General features: G+C 55.0%; 1 protein-coding gene across 3 annotated transcripts in view; it reads right to left on the bottom strand.

The window, feature by feature from the left end:
* Itpkb (inositol-trisphosphate 3-kinase B) overlaps positions 1-23,180 on the bottom strand; it is an 88,149-nt gene continuing 64,969 nt past the window's right edge. For all 3 annotated transcript variants that reach the window (XM_021654927.2, XM_060364810.1, XM_060364811.1), the window contains 6 exons: positions 11,845-11,944; positions 10,821-11,034; positions 6,315-6,519; positions 4,456-4,557; positions 3,361-3,432; positions 1-3,063 (listed from right to left, as the gene is read on the bottom strand). In XM_021654927.2, the coding sequence (XP_021510602.1) occupies positions 2,848-3,063; positions 3,361-3,432; positions 4,456-4,557; positions 6,315-6,519; positions 10,821-11,034; positions 11,845-11,944 (909 nt within the window). In that variant the 3' untranslated portion in view covers positions 1-2,847. The remainder of the gene's footprint in view (positions 3,064-3,360; positions 3,433-4,455; positions 4,558-6,314; positions 6,520-10,820; positions 11,035-11,844; positions 11,945-23,180) is intronic.

The following is a 23,180-nucleotide window of genomic DNA, read 5'->3' as shown; positions in this document are numbered from 1 at the left end:
TCATGATCTCCAAAGCGTTTATTAGGGAGAGAGATAGCATCTACAGTTGACTGACAGGGCACAGGGTCATGGGGATGTAACAGTCCTGGGGAGGGGAGGAGTAGAGAGGACGGGAGCCTGTCAGGGTGCGGGAGGGTTCTCTCCTCCCCAGAAGGCACTGGTGGGCGAGCACCCTGGAGCAGGGGGTGGGGCCTATACACACAAGGTTGGCAGAATGCAGGCAATCTCGAAGCTAAACATAGCCGGCCAAAGGTGAACAGCGTCTGTCTTGGGGCCACAGCTGCTCAGGGCTTCTCTGGACACGAAGGAGAGGCCCCAGAAGACAGGCAGAGCTCAGGAAGAACAGCCTAGCCTTCCATCTTAGTGTTTTGTGCAATTAAAACAAAAAACAAAATAAATATAACTTAACAACTTCCTAAAGGGCACTACAGCCTAGTCTGGGGAAAGCGGCTGAAGCAGCCTTCGGAGTGTGCAAAGCAGGGCTGACCACCAAGAAATCTGGTGGCCCAAGAGCAGGAGGGCCCTGTGGACCCTGAACACAGGTACATGCACACAGGTCCCATGTCCCAGCACCTGTGCGGCTGGGACCTTGGGAGTCTCCACCAGGTCTGTGAACATGGCTTATCAGACTGCCAGAGATTCTGGGAAACTCCATCTGAGCTCTGTCCATCCCAGTGGGGCAGGAAGGAAATGCCTCTGGCAGGATGGATGTGGGTTTAGAAGCTATAGTGTGGGTGCTAGCATGGTAAATAAAAAAACCCAACTAAGCAAAGCACCCTGGCAACAGAACCCCAGAAAGACACCTTTCCACGCCACTTTCCCACCTACAGTACACCCAGCACAAAGCACTGCCCAGCATCGTCCCAAGGCTCTTGCTAACTGGCCCCCAGTCACAGCATCTTAGCACATTACTGTGACAGGCGGCACCTTCCTAAAGTGCTCAGCAAATTTTGTTCTCTTACATACACGAAACTGGTCCCTGGCGTTTTTGTTCCTAGCATAGTTTGCTTTGGCAAACATTTTTCTGAGATAGCAGGAGAGAACTTTTGCCCAGATCATAGCTGTAGACTCTTGGAATGAATGGTGCCCCTTCCCAGCAAACCACGGGGTCCCCTCAAGCCCTCAAGCAACTAACTACAGCCGGACAGTCCCAGAGCTGGCTGCCCGGTTGCTACTGCCCTCCCCAACTCCAGGCTGCCTGCCCCCCCACACACACACATCACATGCTGTCACAAGGTCTGGACTTGCTGATGGGGGGCAGGGGTCATGGCCTTTAGCAAGCCAGCCCACACAGGAGCTCACCCACCGATCTGAACAGGAGCCAGGAAGTTTAAATGAGTTCCTTTTTTAAAATCTGTACTTATACATCCCCGTGGGTCCCACCCCCCGCCTCCACCAACTGTCACTCACCCACCCAGCATGAAAGGGGAAACACACGTGTCACATGAGCCAACAGTTTCTTCTAGGAAGCCCAGGGAGCTGGGGTAGGCTCAAAGCACATCTTGCCACGTGTGTACGCCTTGGTCTACCCTCATTTCTCTTGGTCCCTAAGCAGTGCCCACTGGCCTGGTACCCAGAAGAACATCCGTACGTGTGACCACGAGTGTCTCAGTCAAAGAGGAGGTGACAGGCCCAGAGGTTCAGGAGAGCTCCAAAGGGCAACCTCCCCCCCCCCCCACCATGGCCCTTCAAGAAACCTAGGACTCCAGGAAGGAGAAGGCTTGGGGCAGCCCTGGGTACCCCTCCAAACCCTGGGGACTACCCATATGACACGGAGAAACGCTGGTCTAAGTCCTTCAAGAAAGGATTTCGAGGGAGATTTAGGAATCACTCCAGGAAGCCCTAATCCTGCTTTCCTAAGGCTTAGTGCAGCCCAGACTGTTAGGCTTGCCTATGGAGGGGCTCCAGGTTCGGTGGCAGGGCTGCCTGCCTACCGAGGATTTGAACGGAAAGAGGGCAGTCTCCTCCCTGGGCGTGGCAGGCTCTCAGAGCTGCTGCAGATCCCTGGAGGTTGGTGTGAGCCTTGAGGATTCTCCCCAGCTCTGGACATTTCCATAGCAGGGCAGAGCAAGGTAGCAAGCAGAGGCATCACCCCTGGAGAGCTCAGCTGTGCAGAATGTCCCCTGGGAATTCAGGGGCAGCGCTGCTCCCTGTATTCCTTCTAGCCTGGCCTGAACCTCAAGCATTTAACACCAGCAAGACGGTGTCCTGTTTTAGCATCTCTAGAAAGGCCACAAGGTGCCCCTGGAGGCTGGGGCTTCTCACTTGAGGGGTATTTGCTCATAAGCCACATGCAGATCCCCAGGGGTTGTGTTCCAAACTCCCAGAAATTAGGACCCTGGCCTGGCTTCAGGGGCCCGTGGAGCAAGACACAAATGGGGCTGTGTATACGGATAGCACCGGCCACCAGGGGGCATCAGGGTTCCACTAGTGGCCAGGCTGGCCCTGAACTTCCTGGAGTGGGGGGGTTCTCCCAGAGGGAGGCAAAGCTCAATCTCTTAAGACTCTCAGCAGCCAGGGAACCCAAGGCCTTCTCGATCCACGCTGGCTTTAAGTCCAACTGACTATACAGGATGCTGGGCCTAGCTCTGTGTAATTCTCTTCCGGAAGATAGCTCTGTTTAAAGAGAGAATTAGAAACGCCACCTCCAGGCCCTTGTGTAGGAAAGGGGGCGGGGAAGACCTAGAAAATGTCTTTCTTCTCCAAGGAGTCCTGTAGTGCGGATGGGAGGCTCTGTTCTAGGTGGGCGCCCAGGCAGGAATGAGAGAAGAATTAGGGGCAGCGAGAGAGATGGGAGAGGCAGAGGTGGCAGGCGAGGTGGCATGGGTAGGCGAGGTGGCAGTGGCCTCAGGTGAGTGGGCTTTCCTGGGACATTTCTGTCAGGATGTCGATGAGGTTGTTCAGCCCTGAGAGGTAACCATCCTCCCGGTTCCCCTCCTGCCAGGGGACATCGTGTTGTAGGGTCTGGCCTTCCGGTAGGGGCGTGGTCTTCCCAAAGTCAATCATCCACACCTTGGCTTGCTCCTTCTTGTCGTGGATGAAGAGGAGGGAGCTGCCGATGACCTGGAGGGAAGCAGGACTGTGAGAAAGGGAACAGGGAAGCAGGGCCGGGACAGGGGTGGGGTAGACATGACATGACAGGGCCGGGAGGAGGGAGGGGAGCAGAGCCTGGGGGAGAGTAGGGCCTGGAAGGGAGCGGGGCTGTGAGGAGACTCAGCTGGGGTACCCAGGTATCTGTGGGGCTATATGATCCTGAGGGAGGCGTGGGTCAGCCATTTCACTTCCCATTGGAACTAGGAGTGATGGGTGCTGAACATGCAGGTACGATGTGCCTGTCGAGGCTGAGGATGCGTATCCTACCTCGTGGCATTTGAAGAAGGGAGAGACTTCCAGGGTTTCTCGAATGGCCTTCAGCCGGTCCCGGTAGGCGATCTGAGGACAGAGATGGACAGAGTGTCACATGTTCTGTGTGTGTGTGTTTGTTTGTGTAGGCATGGGGCTCACTGAATTACAAGTAGCGGTGACCATGTACAAATCACTTAACCCAACCTCCTCATCTACTCCAGCTTTCCCAGAGGAGTATGTGGTCCCTCAGCTTCCTCCATGAGGGGGCAGCCCATCCCTGCATGCCAGCCAGAGGAGGCAGAGCCCAGAACTGGTTGCCATGGTAACTTCCCGAGCACAGAGTGCTGTGCCCCTGACTTAACAGAGGGAAAGCCCATGGTATCTCCTCCTATGTTGGTAATGGGGTCTCTGATGATCCCCAACAGCCAGCCTCTGTGAGTCTCATCACCCGGGGCTACAGGGCCACTAGGGAAGCCCAGATCACACAGGGTCCCCTCAATGACCATTCGAATAGCAGTGACACAGCCAGGCAGGGCTGCTCAGCAGTGTCCTGGGTTCCCTTGCAACAGCAATCAGCCCCTCTTGGAAATGCAGTTGGTGGCATGACTCCGGGGGACTGAAATGATCCAGACAGGTGTCCCAGAACCAGAGACTGGCACTGCAGACCTGCTGTGGGCATTGCCTAGAGGCACCAGAAGTGCAGGGACCTGTGTCAGGCCAACTTAGGTAGGAATCCTAGCTCAGTCTTTCTCACCTATGTGTCCTTGACCTCTCAAATCTTCTTGTCTGTCAAACTGAGACGGGAATGTCGGCTTGCTTGTCCTCACCAGAGGGCTACTGAGGGGTTGTGGTGAAAACTCAGTTCAACACCGAGCCAGCAACAGGTGCTAAAGAACTCCTGCCGTAGCTGTTCCCTGACATGGAAGGGCAGTGTGCTGGGGCAGAGGGACTGAGGAGGATGAGTCAGTGTTCCCCAGCTTCTCTGAGCACCGATTCTGGGGACAGCCACATCATCTTCCTACACAAATATAGGGCTAGGGTTTCAGCACCATTCCTGGCCCTTGTCAGGACAGAGAAGGGATGGTCCCCCGACCCCAGACCCTGACTCACCAGGATGTTCCGGTTTCCTTTCGTGAACTCTCTGAAGGCCTCAGTGACCTGCTCCCTCGTCTTAGTCTTCTTGAAGTCACGGTTCACAGAGCCATCTTCCTTCTGAGGAGGGAGTCAGCAGAGGGCCCATGGGACAGACTGTCCATGATCGTGACCCTCACGATGCTCTGCGGAGATGGTCAGGTGCCCAGAAATGGTACAGCAAGCCAGGAGCAACCAGGCAATTGTCACAGACCCAACAGAGGAGGCCATAGAGTGGCACTGGGTGCCTGGCCACATACTACCTTAGGAAGTCCTGGCGGTGTGAGGGATGTCTGAGGCAATAATGGAGAAGGGCAGCAGGGGCCCTGGGTAATGGACAGCTTCACCTCCTGCTCAGGAGCTTGGTCCCTGGACCCATGCGTGACTAATGGTCTGACCCGTTGCTGTGCTAGCAGCCATCTGGATGGTCAGGCTAACAAAAGGAAATGTGCGTGCATGCATATATACATACGTGCATATATGTGCACGTGTTCCTATTGAGATTCTAGAATGCAGACATTCAGTTTGGATCATGTAATGTACTGCAGATCGAGGGGCTGCTCTGAAGATTTTCCCCAAAGCCAAGGTTTAAGCCCACATCGCTGCATCTCTGCTCCGTGATTCAGCATCTCCATGTTCTGAGCCCAGCACTCCTTCTGTGTAGGACAGCCTGGGCAAACACACAGAGTGCTGCTCTTTTGAGACAAAGGGGGAGAAAGCGTGGGTCCAGCAGGAGCCATGACACTTGCACCAGTCTACCTCCGCTTGGAGGCAGGCGAGAGCTGAAACATCAGGAAGGCGTCCTGCAGGGAAACAGCAGGCAGCGGGCTCCGAGGGAGCAAGAGAGGGGACCTCAGGGAAGCCCTCCTCTCTGCTAGCGAAAACGAGGGAGGGCAGGTGACGGTGCACTCAGTCAGCCCCTCTGGGCCAGCGGAGGCTGTCGGCTGTGTGATGCAGAGACCAGAGACCAGGAGCACCTGTGCCTGCATGACAGGTGCCATGGCATGCTATTCAGACAGACTACACAGAGACAGAGGATATGTTTTTGTAATTTGCATCCAATCAGAGAGCTGGATATTGCCAAGAGGAAAGGCTGGATTCAAAAGACAAGGAAGGGCAAATGACTTTCTCAATCCCCAGCTCTAGAAGCCAGTGAGACACTGGCAATCATCCATGGGAACTCATATCTACATACTATGTGAGAGAAGGCTGCAGAAGCCTCCCCTTATTTCAGCTACCCAACTCTGACTCCAGGCTGGAGAAGGGGCCCCGGAAGACCAAGCTTGGGCAGAGAAAGGGAGGACCAGGGCCTCGGAGTGCATTGCCACCTTCCCTGAAGGGACAGCCACCTGAGACAATGCGGAGCCTGTATCTCTTCAACCTGCTCCTAGCTGGGTCTTGCAAATCAGGTACCCAGGGACCTGGTCTAGAACACAGGGACAAGGACAGTCTTCTGAGGTCCTTCTCAGGGCATCCAAGAAGAAAGGCTGGGGGATGCAGTTTCCAAGGTGATCCCAGGTAACCACACACATCTCCCCTCCTCTGTACCTCACTGGCAGTGAACCGACACCTTCCCTGTGGCAGGTATATAAACTGGTTCCTATGTGGGCCCTCTGTACAGCTGTCCAGATAAGTCACCCCAACCCCAAGGTCTGATGGTCCTCCATAGCCAGTCCACTTGCACGTAAGACTGCAGAATGAGCCAACACCCTCGAGGCTGGCTGTCCACACTTAGGCCTGTATAGGTGAGGTGTACAGACTCCGGCACCCCAAGGCCTCCTTTATCACCGAGAACCAAGAGGCCTCAGCAACCTCAGGCCACACCTCACAGCTCTCACCTTGATGCCCTCGATCCTGAAGCCCAGGGTAGCTGTGGAGCTGATAGTTTCCCGCCACTGCATGTAACGTGGTTTGGTCACAGCTCGCTGGGCTTTTTCCTCCTCAGTGGGGGCCTCGGGGTCCACCTCAACCATCTTCTGGTACATGTCCTTCCGCAAGCTAGGCTTCTTCCGGGCCTTGGTGAGTTCTTCCTCCAGGTATGTCCTGCATGGGAGGTGAAGGACTTGAGTGTTGGGGCTAGGACACAGCCAGCTCCCTGTAGTCATGTCTGGTGGATGAAAACCCTGAGCTGGCTGGCTGTGTCTTGTCCCAGGACAATAGTCAATATAGCAACATCTAAGATGAGGAGAGAGAGACAGAGAGCCATGTACTGTCTGGGCTGATTTGAGAGGGGGTCATCTCAATGCACCCAGAGCACCTAGATGCTGGGATCACGGTGAAGGCCTGATAAGCTCAGAAAGCCCAACAAGGAGGCTCTTCTAGAGTCATCAAAAGAAGGAATGGCGGGAGAGTGGTCAGTCTGTGAAAAAGAGACAAAGGGCGGGGTTCCCCCTTTGAACTCTGCTGTGCCCTGGTAGCCTGGAAAGCATATTCTGTCCTTCCAATCTGCCTCCCTGTCCTCGAGCAGCGTGAGGCGGGGCTGCATCTCTGGCAGTTTGCAGCAGGGGATTCTGTAATGGCCTATGCTGGAGAGGGCTGCCCAGGGCTCTGCAGCCCAGGCGTGCTTCAAAGATAAAACTGGCACCCCTACCCCACCCCTCTCCACACGAGGTCACCAAGCCTCCGATCCCGGGAAGACAAACACGCTCAGTCTCATGTGCTTCCCTGTGCACAGTAAGGAGAGAGTCTGCATGTTGACCCGATGGGGACACTGAGCCCCGAGGGGAGGGATCAGGCAGAGACGGGCCAGGCTCACAGCAGCCTGGGGCGGAGTCATTGGCCCAGAACTCTGGGGATCAATCCTGGTCTTAGCACTATGCCCACAACCACCACCACCACCCCCTCCAGCTGGGAGCGTGACACCCCAGGCTTCTCCCCTGCTACAGCCCTTCCACCCATGTGCATGCTGCCCAGGGCCCTCGTGAGGCAGCAGTCAGCAGTCTGCTGCAGGATGGGGAAGTGGGCCCCCTGTGGCCTGCGTGGGTGTGAGCTGCTGCAGAGGCACCCTCCCTTCCCTTCCCGTCCACTCTCTCCCCTGCCCACCAGGCACTGTCCCAATATATCTCCCCACATCATTCCCAGACTGCTAGTCTGGGTCCCGGAACAGACAGAACAAAAGAGATTATTTCAGAAGCCGCTGCACCCATTTGGTATTTACTCCGGAAGGAAACTCCCAGCTTCCTGGGAGACACATGTATAAACGTGTCCTGGTTGTTTAGGAAGGGGAGGGTGCATTAGCTTCCGGTTGTGTCTTTGCATGTGTCTGTGCACACTGGTGCCCACAGCACACCCTTGTGCATGCAAACACCAAGTTGTCAGGGGCCTGTGGACCATGGGGGAGGAATTCACGCCTGACACTCATGAGGGTGCAGCCCTGGCCTGCAGGGCGGGCAGTGATAACTTCCACAAAGGGTTCTCAGTAGCTCCTTAAACAGGAAGCGGACACGGATGTCACCGTCCTGTTCACATGGACTTCTCTTCAAAAGGGGCCCCGCAGCTCCCTCTAGGCAGAGTCACTTGCTCCTCAGGCCCAGAACAAGGCTTGAAGGAGATGTTCCTGATGGACACAGGCTGGCTGGGTAACACGTCTATCAGAGGAACCACCACCACTACCTATCGCTGCCTTGCTGCAGAGGAAGAGCCTGAGCTCCAGCCCTTACGGGGGAGCAGAGACCTGTTCATCGACTTCTGGAGCTCAGAGAATAAATCTGGGGGGGGGGGAAGAGACCTGCTCCGTGGCTGACTCAAGAGAAAGTAAGGGGGGTGCTAAGTCCATGGGAGACCAGCAGGCCAAGGCCAGAGCAGCTTCTCCGGGGCCCAGGGGGCTGGATGACAGAAGGTACAGCCACAGCGAGTGGGAAGTTATGAGCCCAAGGATAGAGCAGTGTGAGCACCTGCTCACCTGAAGCCAGGTCCCTAGAAACACCCTGGCTTAAGATGCCACCAGGGCCTACGTGCCTTCCATCAGTACCATCGCGTCTTGCACATGGCTAAGGCTTTGGCTCAGCTGATGGCCTTCTCACCATTTTCATAAGCCTCTGTCTCAGGCCCTGAGACTTGGCGTTTGACAAGGACGCATGGGCCAGCCTCTTCCTGCAGCTAGGATATCCTCTGGGGACAACCACAGGCTGCTTATCTTGGTGCAGGCACAGAGGGCTGTGTTTCTGTGCTACTGTGTTTGGGAGAAAGCCACAAGTTATAGCCCAAAGAGGACTCCAGGGACCACTGTGGAAACTGGATCCCTGCATGTCTCCACGGAGGGCAGGCCACGGTTGAGGCACTAGTGTGAAGTCCATAGGCCTGGGAACATTGTGCTATGTTGCTACCTAAATAGGTGTCCCTGGAGACTCCTGTTCAAATGGTAGTATAGGCTACCCTCCCAGTGTGGCTTGCTGTGGACACGCAGGGGACAGTATGGCTGAGGCACCTAGTATAGTGTTCAGAGCTCTATGTGTAGGGAAGACAGAGGTGGGGTGAGTGCTACTTCCGGGGAGATCTCTCTTTCCCTAACCCCACCAGGATGGGGTTAACTAAGCCCTTTGGATAGGAGAGCTCTGAGGTATAAAGAGGGAGAAGCTATTAAGCTCTAGGAGATGAGGGAAGCCTGGGGGAATGGTGCCCTGTCTCTGTGGCTTCCCAGGGAGCAGCCAGCCACACAAGGCAGGAAGCCTGGGCAGTGCTGACTTTCAGGTACAGTTGGCTTGTCTGGGCACCTGCAAGAATGCGGGGGGGGGGACTGTACCCACCTTCTCCTGCAGGTAGACTGAGCCCTGGTCTTCCCATGTTGGAAGGAAGGGCAGGGCCTCTGCCTGAGTGGGCATATCCTAGTGCATTGTGGGAAGAATTTTCTAGAGACAGAAATAAGGTATCCCAGGATCCGAGGCTGTGCGGTGGTTGCAGGGACATTCTGCTTTCTCCCTCACCCACCTGGCTTCATGTGGGCCAAGATATCCAGGGCTTTGGGACACAGGAGGAGGTGGCTAGTGACGGGAAGAGCCAACAACAGGGCCTGTATTTCTCCACGACCCCCTCCCAACCCTGGGGACAAGGGCAGGGGGACATGTCTTAGCTGGCACGGGCTGGCTTTAGGACAGAACTCCAAGGAGGAATGAGAAGGAAAGAAAGGAACTTTGATTGGCAGGATTCAAGCACACTGAGCTAGCTCTTCCTTCCTCCTTCTAGACATCTTCATATAAGAAACACAGTATCGGCAGAGGCAGGTGGCTCTCTGTGAGCTCGAGGCCAGCCCGGTCTACAAAGCGAGTCCAGGACAGCCAAGGCTACACAGAGAAACCTTGTCTTGAAATGGAGGGAGGGGGAGGAGGAGGAGGAGGGGGGGGGAGGAGGAGGGGGAGGAGGAGGAGGAGGAGGAGGAGGAGGAGGAGGAGAAGGAGGAGGGGAGGAAACACAACATTTGAGGGACTGGGAGATAGCAAAGTGCTCGCCACACAAACATAAGGACGTGAGTTCAACCCCCAGAACCCACAAGGTGGTGTGAGCGTGTCATCCTAGCACGAGACAAGTAGAGACTGAAGATGGTGGGTTCCTGGGCTGGATGGTCACTCAGCCCACCCAATCAGAGAGGCTGAGGCCATAAGAGATGTCTTAAAAAACAAGCTGGACAGTTCCTTGAGGGACAACACCTGAGGTTGACCTCTGGCACATATATATATAAAAACACACACTCATGCAGCCACCCATGTGCTAAAGAAACAGACCAGCTGGACTCTTCAAATCTGATATAGGCTTCAGCTCTGAGCTCAGTCTACTGCCCAGTGTGAGTGTCTGCAGCCAAAATCAGGCTCCCTGGGCTGGACACGCCACACTGAAAATCTTAGAGGCTGAAGGTAGGGGTGCTGTCTGCTTCCTCCTGAGGCTCTATGCCCTCCAGACTATGGAGCTCGGCCCAGGCTTTGGAGCTCTTGGCAAGGTCTGGAATCACCCCAAGGCCTACCCACCAACAGGGGCCTCTGCAACTCCGAGTCTCCATCCTTAGCCACACCCTAGCGTCAGGTTCTTTTTTCTTTTTTTTGAAACCAGCATGTTCTACAAACCAGCTCTGTGGTCCCTCTCAGTTCACTTAACAGGAGGTCTTTGTCTTGCTTCCTCCCTGCTGGCTACTCACCTCACTCAAGGACCCCACCTGACTAGTTTGCAGCTCCTTCTGCCTGCTTCCTGCCTCCCCCCAACCGCCCCCAGGCTCAGACCCCAGCCAGGGCCCTGCCTCATCTTCTCTGGCTCACTAGAGAAGAGAAGCTCTTGACAGGACAGAGCCAGCATCCCCGTGTCCTCCGCACAGCCAGGCACGATGGGAAGGGACGTTCCCTGAAAGAAGCCTGGCTCACCTGACGCCCATCTTGCAGTCCATCACGCAAGGTGAGTCGAAGTCGGCCAGCAGGTCGTCCATCTGGTTGTAGCGCTCCCCGTCCTTCACCACGTCCCCGTGGTAGGCTGGCACGAAGGGTCTCAGCACATCGGCCATCAGCCGGTCCAGGCAGCGCTGTTCGGACTCACAGTGCTTCTTCAGGATGCGGCCGTTGGCAGCTGCCTTGAAGCTCCCTGCAGTTAAGCAGGAGGACAGCCACTAGCCTCAGAGGAAGCCAGGCAGAGCTGGGACCCCTCCCCCCTCGCAACAGCCCCTTGCAAGCTGCATCAGAATCCCCACTCCTACTGCAGCACTGGCTAACCCGAGGGTTCAAGGTGTGGCCATTTGTAGACAAGCCCCTTACAGCAAATGGCCTCGAGACCTGGCTGCAGCCTGTCTGCGTCTCCTCTGACTCCAAGCTCCTCACCTCCAAGGATTGTACAGCTCCATCCACTCCTCACTACTCTGAGCACCCTGCCCCCACCTCTACTTCTTCAGCAAGCAGGTGTCCCGGGTCTTAGGAGAAAACTCTCAGTGCCTCAACAGGGGGCAGAGCAGGCTAAAGAGTGTGTGTCCCAGGCACGGGCTGTCTGGGCAACGCTCCTTCAGGGCCACACGCGCAGGGAGTATTTATGCGTCTTGGTCTAAGCCTTGTTGGCCTGTGACTTCTCGGGGGGCCAGGCCCGCAGGTGGCTATGGAGGTTTCCCCAGAGGACACGGCGTGGCAAAGGGCTCCATATGGGGGCTGGCTGACGCTGCCAGCACCTTGGTAGCTAGGGGGTGACTTGGCTGCTTCTCCCCCCCAGGTCAAGTCCCCTCCGGGTGGAGACTATCTCCTCGGATGCTGCAGCCCGCAGAACGGGGCAATGCAGGCGCACTTACAAGTCAGTGTGGGGGTGGCACCCTCGGCCAGGTCTGTCGTAGGGCTGTTGTCCCCCTGAGCGCCCTGCCCAAGCCCCCCTCCCACACTGACCCGGAAAGTCTGGGGGAGCCGCGTCTACTACCTGCATGTCCGGCCAGCTGGATCCAGGGGTACTTCTTCTTGAAGGACATGACAAAGGGGGACCACTGCACCATATTCTTTATCTTCCTCCATGACTTGCTCTAGAAAGCAGCAAACAGAGCGCCCTGAGTGACAGGTACATCCACCCATTCTGATGAGAATCAGTTCAAACAAGGGAACTCAATGCCCAGGGGCCACACAGACGGCTCAGGCACCCACAGGTGGCCTCCGAACACCTTGTTGGCCCTGTAAAGAAGATAGCTTTGTTTACAGTTTACAAACAGGTTGAGCAAGGAGCCCAGGGGATTTCTTAGGGGCTGTTCATGGGCAAGTGAAGGAGGCAAGCACAGTGCTCCGAATCCAGGGCTCCTTAACCCAGACCCTCCTTCGGCAGCGAACGATGAAGCCCACATTGCTCCTTTTCACGTACTCTCCCACTGCCTTGGCTTCATCATCTGTCTGGTGGGGGGCAGACAGCTATTCCAGCAGGTTCTCGGGACTCATGGGTGCTAGGATTCTGGGAAATTACTTCCTTTGTACCAAAGCAGCGATCTTGGACTAGAGGGTCACTGTCACTCGGCGGCAAGGCGTCACTGCACATTTTATCTGCACACGTTATGATAAATGAACACTGAGGAAAAAGGGCTCCACAGAGGGGCCATGCTACAGGGATGTGACACCTTAAACGGAAGGGACAGAGTCATTTCTAAGTGTGGCCCATGACGTCTTTTGCAAAGCAGTCAGAAAAGGAATGGTAGGATCGGGGTAAGGGGAGGTAAGGGAGCTCCCAGCACAGGCTTTGGGGTTGGTGGGGGGGGCGCTCTTCCCTACTTCTTTCAAGCTATCAGCAAGGGCCTGGCACAAAACCAAGGGACCTTTATCCAAACATGGTGGACCATCTAGGCGGGGAGGGTGGTGGCGGGCGGCCTTTCAGGGACAGGCAGGTGTCGGTTTTTACAGCCCAGCTCTCCATGGCTTTCACGAGGCTCTGGCCTCAGCCTTGGCACAGCCATGGCCAGGCTGTTGCTGTGGAGCAGATCTCCGGGAGATGGCCACTGCAAGATCCTTGCCTGCATCATGCCCTCCTCCCAGTACCTGTTTGATGAGTCCTCTGCCAGGTTCGGGACGTATCACCCCACTAAACAAAGAGCTGAAGTGACCCACTGCCCTCCATGGTCAGCTGTTGTCTAAACACTGCCTAGGCCCCACAGGGCTGGTCTCTGTCCACAGAGGCAGGGTGACAGAGCCAAGAGCCACCAAGCTTTGGAGTGCGGAGGCCTGTTCTCCCAGGTCCCACGGCCCTTGGATGGACAAGCAGAGACCTCAGTGCCCCCATCTGTAACTGGGTCCCCTGTGGCCCCGTGGAGTCTCCGGTGATACGGGCCTCCCTCTGCTCCCTCTGGCCACGTGCTCTGCTCCGCACATGGCGAAGGTCAGGCAAGCCATAAATACTCACTTTGTCCTGACTTCTGATTCTTCTTGTTTATTTTATTTTTCCTCCAAGACACAGACACAGTGCTGGCAAGAATTCACCAGACATTTCCAAAGAGCCAGAGGGAAAGTGGGGTGGCCATGAGGTGAGCCAATGTGGATTGACCGTTTATAAAGCCCCGCCCTCAGGCCCACAGTGCTAGATCCTGACCTCCGGAGCCTAGCGTCTCCATCTCTTTCTGTCTAGGGCAGTGGTTTTCAACCTTCCTACCACCAGGATCCTTTAATGCAGTTCCTTGTGTTGTGGTGACGCCCCAACCATAAAATTACTTTCGTCGCTACTTCATAACCGTAGTTTTGCTACTGTTAGGAATTATAATGTAAATATCTGATATGCAGGATGGTCTTAGGTGACCCCTGTGAAAGGGTCCTTCAACCCACGCAAAGGGGTCGTGATCCACAGGTTGAGAACCACTGTTCTAGAAGTTCAATGAAGCTGGATCCCCAAATGGCCAACATCACCTATGGGGCGGGGGCACATTTTGTGGGTCAACAAAACTGATCCCACAAGGAGGTTAGACTCTTTGCGAAAGTCCCTTCCCGCCTGGCCCAGGGCGCCAGCTAGCTACCTTCCCTCTAGCAGGTCTCTCTTATCTCAATAATTTGATGACTCTGTATTTATTTTTATAATGTTCAAGGAAAAAAATCTCTCCCCTGCTCCCTCTCTTTAGGGCAAGAAAGATGGGGGTGAAATACCTAAAATATCACTGCACCTCAACTCTCCTAAAATCCTGTCCGACAAGGCTGGACCATGCGCGCACAGGGAAATCCCGTGTTGAGTGTCTGTGGCGTTGCTAGGTACCGTGCTGACATCAAGGGAAGCCTCTTGGCGCTGGCCGGCTTGTTTCCATTTTGCTCGGAGACATTAGCACCGCTCCAGGTCACACAGCCTCCAACTCTTTGCCATTTAACTCTGAAGACTTTGTCTCAGCCAACAGGATGAGACGCCCCTCGTCTCTCCCCTAGTTATAAAACAGCCTCACACAGACAGCGAGCACTTTGTCACTTTGTCACAAGACTGACCTTTCGGACGGGGGAGGCCTGAACAGACCTGCCCTCCCCTCCCTCCGAGTCCCAGGCTTTTCCCAGAAGGCCCTGGCTGACACACACTCGGGCCGGCACATTTGACAGACGGTGGATGGGAAACGGCTCTTTCTGGGTTAGACCTTCTGTTCTGCTCTTGCTGAAGTCAAAGACAAAGTCACTGAGTTCTCCATGTTTGGGAAAATGCCCTTCTCCTCCCCCCCCCTTCTCTTTTCTTTTGGTCTTTCCATAAAAGCAGCTAGGGTTTCCCTAGTGATCCGCGCCCGCCCTCTCTGAGGGAAAGCCTGGTGCTTCTCCCAGGCCTCACGGCCAACTTTGTTCATTGTGCTCTCCTGGCAGAGGTCCCAGGAGGGTGGTGTGGTGCAGGCCCAGGCAGGTAGGACACTCAATGACCCTTCCTGGATCCTGCTTAGAAACTGTCTGCCGAAAATGCCAGTGAGCTGCGCTCCGAGGAGACAAGAGAGAACGAAAGGCCCAGTAGCTGCTAAGGAAGAAAACTGCGGCTAAAGACAAGCCTGTACCTACGACTGACTCCCCCCCCACAACCCCCTGAAGGAACAGTGCTTTCAAACCAAGCGAAGAAGCCTCAGCCGCTTTGCACTACCTCCCCACCTAGCCACAAGGGGGCAGTGTGGACTGTTTTTAGAACTGTTCTCTTTACAGACTCCCCGCACAGGATGGGAATTAACCCAGAACGCTGAGCCACTCGTGAGCCCAGGAGGGCTAAGCACGCCTTATGTGAAATCTCTGGGACCAGAATTGTTTCCGACTTTCCCCGGACCTCACAATACGTGCACACACACCACGCTGCATCTTTTAGACGGGACCCAGGTCCCCAAGGTGAAACTCCTTTTGTTTCACACACACCTCGTTCCCACAGCCCAGACGTGATCTTACTCCTTCAGTGCACCTGCGTTTTGACTGTGACTCCTCAGGCGAGGTTAGGTACACAGTTTCCGGTGTGCAGTGACCATGAACGCGTTCAGAATGCTCGGAGGGTGGGACATTTTGGAGTAGGGATACTCATTCTGTATCTCCTTTGGAATCTCTCGCTGGCCTGGGGCAGGAGAGCGAGGGTGGTTGGTCTTCACGAGCGCCAAGCCCTGGCTGCTCAGGCATGGGGAGACATCGCCTTGCTGAGGACCAGCTGTAAGTCGGTGTACTCCTAGCAGCACATCCTGGGCAGGGACAGGAAGCCTCCGTGTAGCTCCCCAGGGGCCCTCCTGCTCAGCTGCCTTTTTCTGTTGCAACTCGGGTCTCAGTTTCTAGAGCAAGGGCAGCATCCAGACTGTTGCCAGGGATGCTGCACCAGCCACTCTCCTTCCTTCCCTCCCTCCCTCCCTCCCTCCCTCCCTCCCTCCCATCCAGAACCTGGGAAGAGGCCTTGGACACAGCTAGCAAGGACAGGCCTGCCCCCAAGAATGCCATCATGGCTCCCTAACACCCTATCACCTAACAGAGAAAGAAGGTCCCAGCACAGACGCAGGGCCACTCTGGATGTCCCCCTATACTCACTTCACACTCTGACTCTCTTGCATGCCTGACACCCTGTGGGGCATGCCATCTTCCTTTCCATCTCCAGGTTGTACAGCCCTCGTCCATAATGCCTGAGACCCGAAAGGTTTTGGGTTTCAGGCTATTTTCTTCCCTTCTCTTCTTGGTCTGGGACTCTGGGGTGCCTGGCGGCCACCACAGGCAGCTAGGACACTAGGGACAGCAGCGAAGAAAGCTCTCCCACCAGAGACCTTGCTTCAAGTCACTCTTCTCCCCAAGCCTGACTGTCCTGTGCTGCCACCCAAGGGCCCTGCGGTCTTTGCTGTTGCTACCCAAGAACTGAGGTGTCCTTGCGCTCCTCGGCCTCCCTGCCAGGCGGCCCAGCAATCTGCGTCTCTGGTGTGAAGGTCACCACTTGGCTTCTTCCCTCCTCCTCCTCCCAGAACTAAAAATAATGGCAGTTGAAGAGGAGGAGGCAGCAGATGCGGAAACGCCTGACCATGCAGAAGCCATGCCTGCACCAGGAGCTGGCCCGCCTCGGCCTCCCTCAGGCTCAGATGGCCGCATTGGGCCTAGAGGGAAGTAACAATAGTCGGAAACTGGGATGGCCAACAGGAAGACGGAGGGGGGCAGGCTCAGTCCTCTTCCTCATGGAAAAAGGCAGAGGACAAAGGACAGTTAGCTTTGTCTGGGAAAGGGAGCCAGGCACCATGGCTGTCCCACAACCCTCCTCAGGCCCCCTCCCTCTCGGCCTCCCCAGAGATTTTTATTTTTACTTTGGTAAATCCAAAAAAAAAAAAAAAAAAAAAACAAGGCTGAGCTACTGGAGGGTGGAAATTTACTGAGGGCCTTCGCCGGACAGCAGACAATTGCACCCTCCATCTTAGCCAAGGTGGGTGAGCGACGGACACTCTCAACACACTTCCTAAGGAGAACTTCACAGGCTTAGGGGCCAGAGCACTCAATCCCGCCTTCTCTGCCCAAGGCTCCGCAGGATTGGGGCAGAGCCACAGCGCGTGGAAACAGTAACAAGCAGCTCACCTGTGTTGCTGCATGCCTTTGACAGGCAGATGGCATGCAGCACTAAGCGTGTGATAGGTACGAGGAACACATACTAAGGTTATCCCAGCTTGCCATGGAGGTGCCCTCATCATCCTGCTTTACAGATGTGAACACTGAGGTAAGCGGCAAGCCTGTTGAGAGTCCCAGGTCTGCGCCACTCAGCTAGGCTGTCTCCTTTGTCGTTTGTAACATGTGATTTTTTTTTTATAGCCAGATGGACTTGGGCTCAGATCTTGTTAGTCCTGGCTGACGGTCCCGGGCCGGTTACCAAACCTCCTGAGCTTCAGTTTTCTCCATCCTCGTGAAATGGAAACACCAGTTGGCCAACACCATCAGCCAGCAACAGGCTGTTCTCAAAGTTAAGTCACACTTTGCCCATGCGCGGCCTGCTGCAGTCGGGGACACTCAGCCTCCTTAAAGGTTCGTCCGCTCTCTGAGCTCCCGACAGCTGGAGCCTGCAGGAGCCTGCAGGAGATGATGTCCAGGACAGAAAGCTGTCTCTGGCTTGGCAGCAGGGCCTGACACCCTCCTCCTCCCCGCTCCCAGCCTGGGTCCCACCTTTCCAGGAAAAGGGGAGAAGGGGAATGCCAGTCCTACTCCCGGCCAGAGAAACAGCTTGCTCCAAACACCTATGCCACTTCTGAGTACGTGTGAGTACGCCACAGGCTATTCAGATCTAGGAGTCTGGCAGGGAGGCCGGCCACCCTGCCACCAGTGGGTCTTCTGGTCCCACCCCAAGCCAGGGCACTCAGGGTCCCACCCCAAGCCAGGGCACTCTGGGCTGCTGTGAACACCTCTCTTGTTCCTGAGGCAGAAGGCCATGCAGCCAGCAAGCTCTTTGGGTGGCCATATGTGCATGAGCGCAGACTGCTTTCTCCTGGCGAGGAGATGACGTTTTAGAAAGCCAGGCTCTGAAGGGAAGTTTGCCACAGAAAGGGGAAGGAGCTCAAATGTCACCTTCACTCCCCTTTCACAAGCAGCTTGCAGAAGGAAACCTGGTTCCGAAACTCGGCCTCCGTAGCCCTCCTGTAACCCTCAGAGCCCCTGAGATGGAGAAACCGCCTGGGTTATAAGTGCAAAACCCCAAAGACACAGGTGGAAGTGTAGAAGGGACAGGAATTCTGACTCCGGGGCTGAGGGCTGGGAACTCCCACCTAAGGAATTTCTAACAAGGAAACTTTTGAGGAAGGGCTTACAGGCGGATCACACAGCTATATTTAGAAAATTATTTCCAAGCAAGACACACTGGAGCAATTCATATTCCTGAGAGATAGCGCTGAGCTGCCTGTGGCGAACAGCACCCTGTGACACAGCGCAGACCTGCTGAGAACTAGAAAACCCCAGCCGCCTTCCAACGACACTTCTGCAGCCCGGTCCGGTAGAAGCTGACTGCAGCTCCGGGCTGGGCCATGAGTCACCCAGTTCCCGTCTCCTGACAGGCTGCTGCCAGTCTGAGTTCAGCAGCCATGCCTCTGTTCACGTGCAGACTGCTGGAGGCGAGGCACAGGAAACGGGCTGCCAAAAAGGCACACCAGTGAACCCCCAAGTGAGAGCTAGATGCGTCACCCTCAGAACGGGAGGCCCAGGTCATCCTGACGTCTGTGGGGATGTGTGACTTTCACAAACACTGTGACTCATCACTGTCCCTCCTGCATCTGTCAACTTGGGGCCCTGCTGGTGGCAGTGGGTGCTTATTTAGGCCTGCGGTGTCAGTATCCCACAGGGTCATTCCAGAGATAGCATGCTTGCCTCACGGACATAGCCCACCTCTGCCAGTGTCCCCAAGGGGACAGAACTGGGGGTCATGCTCAAACCAGCACCCTGGCAGCTTGTATGCCCACTGAAGTGGAGGGGGTCTCCCACCCCGAAGGGCAGGGGCACTCACAGTGAGTGCTTCCTTCACTTTTTGCCTCAGGTTGCAGGGGCTTGACACCTGCTTGTCGAGGTACCACCGAGCACCTCAAGACCGTTACGCTGACAGAGAGCAAAACCAAAAAACACAGCAGCAATACTCATAAGCGTCACTGTACTTTCTACCCAAGAACCTTTGTGCTCGGTCCACAAAAGACCCCCCCCCCCCCCGTCTTGTCTGCATAGCTTACAGAGGGTTGCTGGTTCTCTTAGGCAACTACAGCTCGTTCCCCATGGGTACCAGGGAGTGAGACACCTGAGGGCGTGAGTGAGCCATCTGGGAACATCTGGAATGGCAGAGGTGGAGGAACGCTAGGACCTGAGGGTCCTCCCGCCCAGGGATTTCAACCTTCGCAGACGACGTGGTGGAGGCCTCTGCCCAGCTCCGCGAGGCACTTTGAGAATCTGGGAGGAGAGGGATGTTAACCTGCTATCTATCTGGGTAGTGTGTGTGTGTGTGTGTGCGTGTGTGTGTGTGTGTGTGTGTGTCCCAGGCATCTTATGAACTCTGAGTCTGGATGGAGCCTGAGAATGGCACAGGGTGAACAAATTGTCCCAGGACCTCTGTCCTCTCCAAGTGACCAGATCCCTGTCTGGTAAGCTGGGCCCCCTCCAGGCCTCTGGGGACAGCCCACATTTAGAAACCGTAGCATCTCTTCTAGGGAACAGAGCAGCTGGCTGATTTATTCCCCTTAACTTTTGATGTTATTATTAGGCACATCTGTCTCCGAGTGAGGTCACCAAGGAAAAACCCAACCAGAGGAAAATAGTTTCAAGCAGTCGTCATTTCAGTCTTCGGAAAAGGAAGCGAGTGCATAAACTAACTACCAGAGGGTTCCAGAATTCAGGATGACCAAAGAGGAAAATGGAAAGTGCGTGTTCTGGGGACAGGGGGTGCTGGGATGTGTGCACAGTGCAGCCGCAAGCTGCTTCTGCTCCCCTTTCCCCAAGCTCAGCTCTTTCCTTCCCCTAATACAAAGGCCAGGCAGCCAGCCGCTTTCCCCAAGCTCAAAGATCCAGGCGGAGAGCCTATCAGTAACAAGTGATCAGGTGACATGGGACAGAATTTCTCCACCGGCAGCCACCAGGTTTAACTTTGCTCCGTTATAATTTTTTTAATATATAATTTTCTTTTTCTTTTTTTCTAAATTAGTTGACAAAATTTGTAAATCAGATTTCATACGAAGGTCCGATGCCTCTTTGACACACTTGAGCCTGCAGTCCTGGCAGCCTGGGACTCAACAGTGGCAGCCTGGCATGGGGTCCTATTTTAACCTGTCACCAGCCTGGCCCGACAGCATCTGCATGAAGCAACAACCAAACGTGAACGCGCCACAGAAAGCCCAAAGACCCAGACCTCAAACATGGCGAGGGCTGTTTCTCCATCAGAAGAAAATGATGGGCACATGTGGCTCTTATTCTCTAGGGAGGATGAGGAAGGAAAGCAAGAGAAGGGCTCGAGGAACTGAGCACCACACCATGAGCTGGCTGATCTGTGCCCACCTGTGAACAGAGATTAACGCACACACAGAGCCAGTGTCTTGGACTGGATTAGTAGCCAAGGCGGGGACAGAGGAACAAACACACCAGAGGCTTTAGAGGTCACCTAGGAGGGTAGAAAGTGAAGTTGAGGGTTTGGAATGTGCCAAGTACACCTGGTGCTGGGATTGGGTACCTGATCCCACTTGCTTTCCTAGGCCAAGAACCCCAGGTCCTACTCATTCCATGCGCTTCTCTCTCTTACATGACGCTCAGCTTCTCCAAACCCTTGCAGACAGACGCCAGTCTATGCCTGGGGCTCTTCTGGGTTACTACCCTCCAAGCCCTCTCTCCCTGCAAAACTGGCCTATTTATGTGTGCCTAGATTTGTCATGCTGCTGGGCCTGGGGCAGCCCATCTGCTGGCCATCACCTGCCTCACTTAGAGAACCAAGATTTATTGTTAAATGGTGGCTCCTCAACCCCTCCGCTTTGTGCCTTCCAAGGCCCTGTACATCCAGGGGCCCTGTGCCCCCTGAATGGCTTCTTATTTCTTCAGGGTTATTCCTCCACACCTCACACAGTCCACAGTCCTTTTGTTGCTGGCTTTACAGCTCATTCAGAAGGTCTGGTTATATTATGAGCATCACTCCCTACAGCAACGATTCCTGAGGGAGGACCCCAGGCCTCAGCAGCACACTTCCTTCACAAAGTTGGGAACTAATGGATGCATGCGGAAATAGCCATGAGCCTTCCAAGACCTAGTTTCTGGCTGAGAAGGCAGAAGGGGGAATCTTGCTCAGTATCTACAGCCTTAACTGAAGGTGTCTGTCTGGATGCAAGCTGAGATTTCTAGACCAGAATGATGCCTCCTGCACTCCTGGGAGCCAAGAACCAGAGGAAGAGCCTCCAAGCCCTGGCATGAGCTGGCCACATGGGTATAGAGAGTAAGACACGAGCCTAGCCCCAGGGCCAGACGTAAACAAATGCCAAGCTGGCTACTCAAGGGTTAATCTGAAAGTCCCTGGCCCTATCAGACCACCTGCATCCTCTGACCTCAATGCTGTTCCTGGCTGTAGCCATCAAGGCTGAGGCTACTTTTCTCCCACAGACCTAGGCCAGGGCTGGCCAGGGCCAGGCAAATGAGAAAGGCAGGTCCACGAGGCTCTGTTGGTTATAACATGAACAGAAAGAGTTAGACAGAAAGGCTGCCCGGCTGGGAAGGGGCTTGCTTCTAGAGTCAGCTCCGCAGCTCACCCCACCCTACCCAATGCTGTGTACTCTCTGCCTGCACTAGCTTCCTTTAAGAGGGTTAAGAGAGGTGCAGGTTGAGTGAGGACAGCTAGCCCCTTTCTGACAGTGACAGCTTCGCTACCTCCCTTCTGTCCTGGAAGTCCAGGGGCCCTGGTTTGTCATTCCCTGTCTCCGTTTGCTCTGTTTTAACTAGCACAACCCAGACCATATGCATCCACTGTGGCCACCCCACTGTGTTCTGGCTTCAGGCTTAAGCCCAGGGAGCATGAAGCCTAGGAAAAGAAGAGCAGAACAGCAGAGGATGCCAGGCAGCTTTATAAAGGAAGGCACAGTCATCCGGCTACAGAGAAGGAAGGCACTAGTTTGGGGAATAAGTGACGGACGTTCTGGGGGGAAACGTGTCATTTCTGCTGCATCTTTAAGAGCTGTGAAAGGAAAGCAGAATGTGGGACAGAGGGAAGGTGGAAGGGAGGAGGGCTTCAGGCTTAGAGAAAGCATGAGCAGAGGCAGAGGAACAGAGGGCACACAACAGAGCAGCAAACAGTGCAGCACCAAGGGACAGAGAAGGTTAAACTGTAGGGACTGTAAAATGCAGAAGACAGGCCACACTGATTCACCATCTTTCAACCCACACCTCAACCTTTGGTCCAACTCTCAAACACTGTGTCAGTCTTAGTCCCTCCTCCCCTTTTAGCCCCAAATGCTGGGGATTAGACCCAGTACTACGGGGCACATGCTCCACAACTGAGCTAGCTATACACCCATAGCCCTAGACTCTTAATATGCACACATGCGTCACATACACAGAGAGGTACCTCTTGTCCCTTACAAGTATCATACTCTACATGGAAGCTCATTCAGAGAACTCTGGTTATAAAGCCAGCCCTATTCCAGGGGTTAGCCAGGTGACCTGAGGTCGGATCTGCTTGTTTCGGAGCACAGGGAGTCTGAAGAGTTGGGAGACAGAAGGACCCAGAGAGGACAGAAGCACCCAAGATGACCAACAGAGACAACAAATCTGGGCCTAAGGGAGCCAATGGAGACTGATGCACCAACCAAGGACCACACGTGGAGAGAACCCAGGTCCCCTTCTCAGGTGCAGACCATAGGCAGCTCAGTCTCCATGTAGGCCACCTAGTAAGGGGAGCAGGGGCCATCTCTGACAAGAACTCTATGGCCTGCTCTTCGATCACTTCTCCCGGGCAAGGCGGTCTTGCCAGGCCACAGAGGAAGAGGATACACACAGTCCTGATGAGACTTGATAGGCAGGGGTCACTTGGTAAGGGAGGAGGGATCCTCCTTCTAAGGAGAGACTGGGAGAAGACGAGGGAGGGGGCTACAATCGGGATGTAAAATGATAAAAAAAAAAAAAAAAGACAGCTCTAGACCCACATGGAGGGAGCCCCCCAGGTTTCATGAGCGACTTCCCAGCATTCTCTTTCAGCCGAACTCACTGTGAGCTGGTTTGTCCCCAAACCCTTTGTGATTACATATTCCTGAGCTTCGTGCCCAGTCTAGAAGTTGAGTCTGGAAGAATGATTGTTGTAAAGGCATGGAAACAGAGCCCCACTGCCTCCATCCTGCCATCTGAGGTAAACCACTT

The sequence above is a fragment of the Meriones unguiculatus genome, chromosome 11, assembly GCF_030254825.1.
Source record: "Meriones unguiculatus strain TT.TT164.6M chromosome 11, Bangor_MerUng_6.1, whole genome shotgun sequence".
NCBI classification, from domain to species: domain Eukaryota; kingdom Metazoa; phylum Chordata; class Mammalia; order Rodentia; family Muridae; genus Meriones; species Meriones unguiculatus.
Note: the sequence above shows the minus strand (reverse complement) of the source record. Positions and strands in the feature narration are given on the sequence as shown.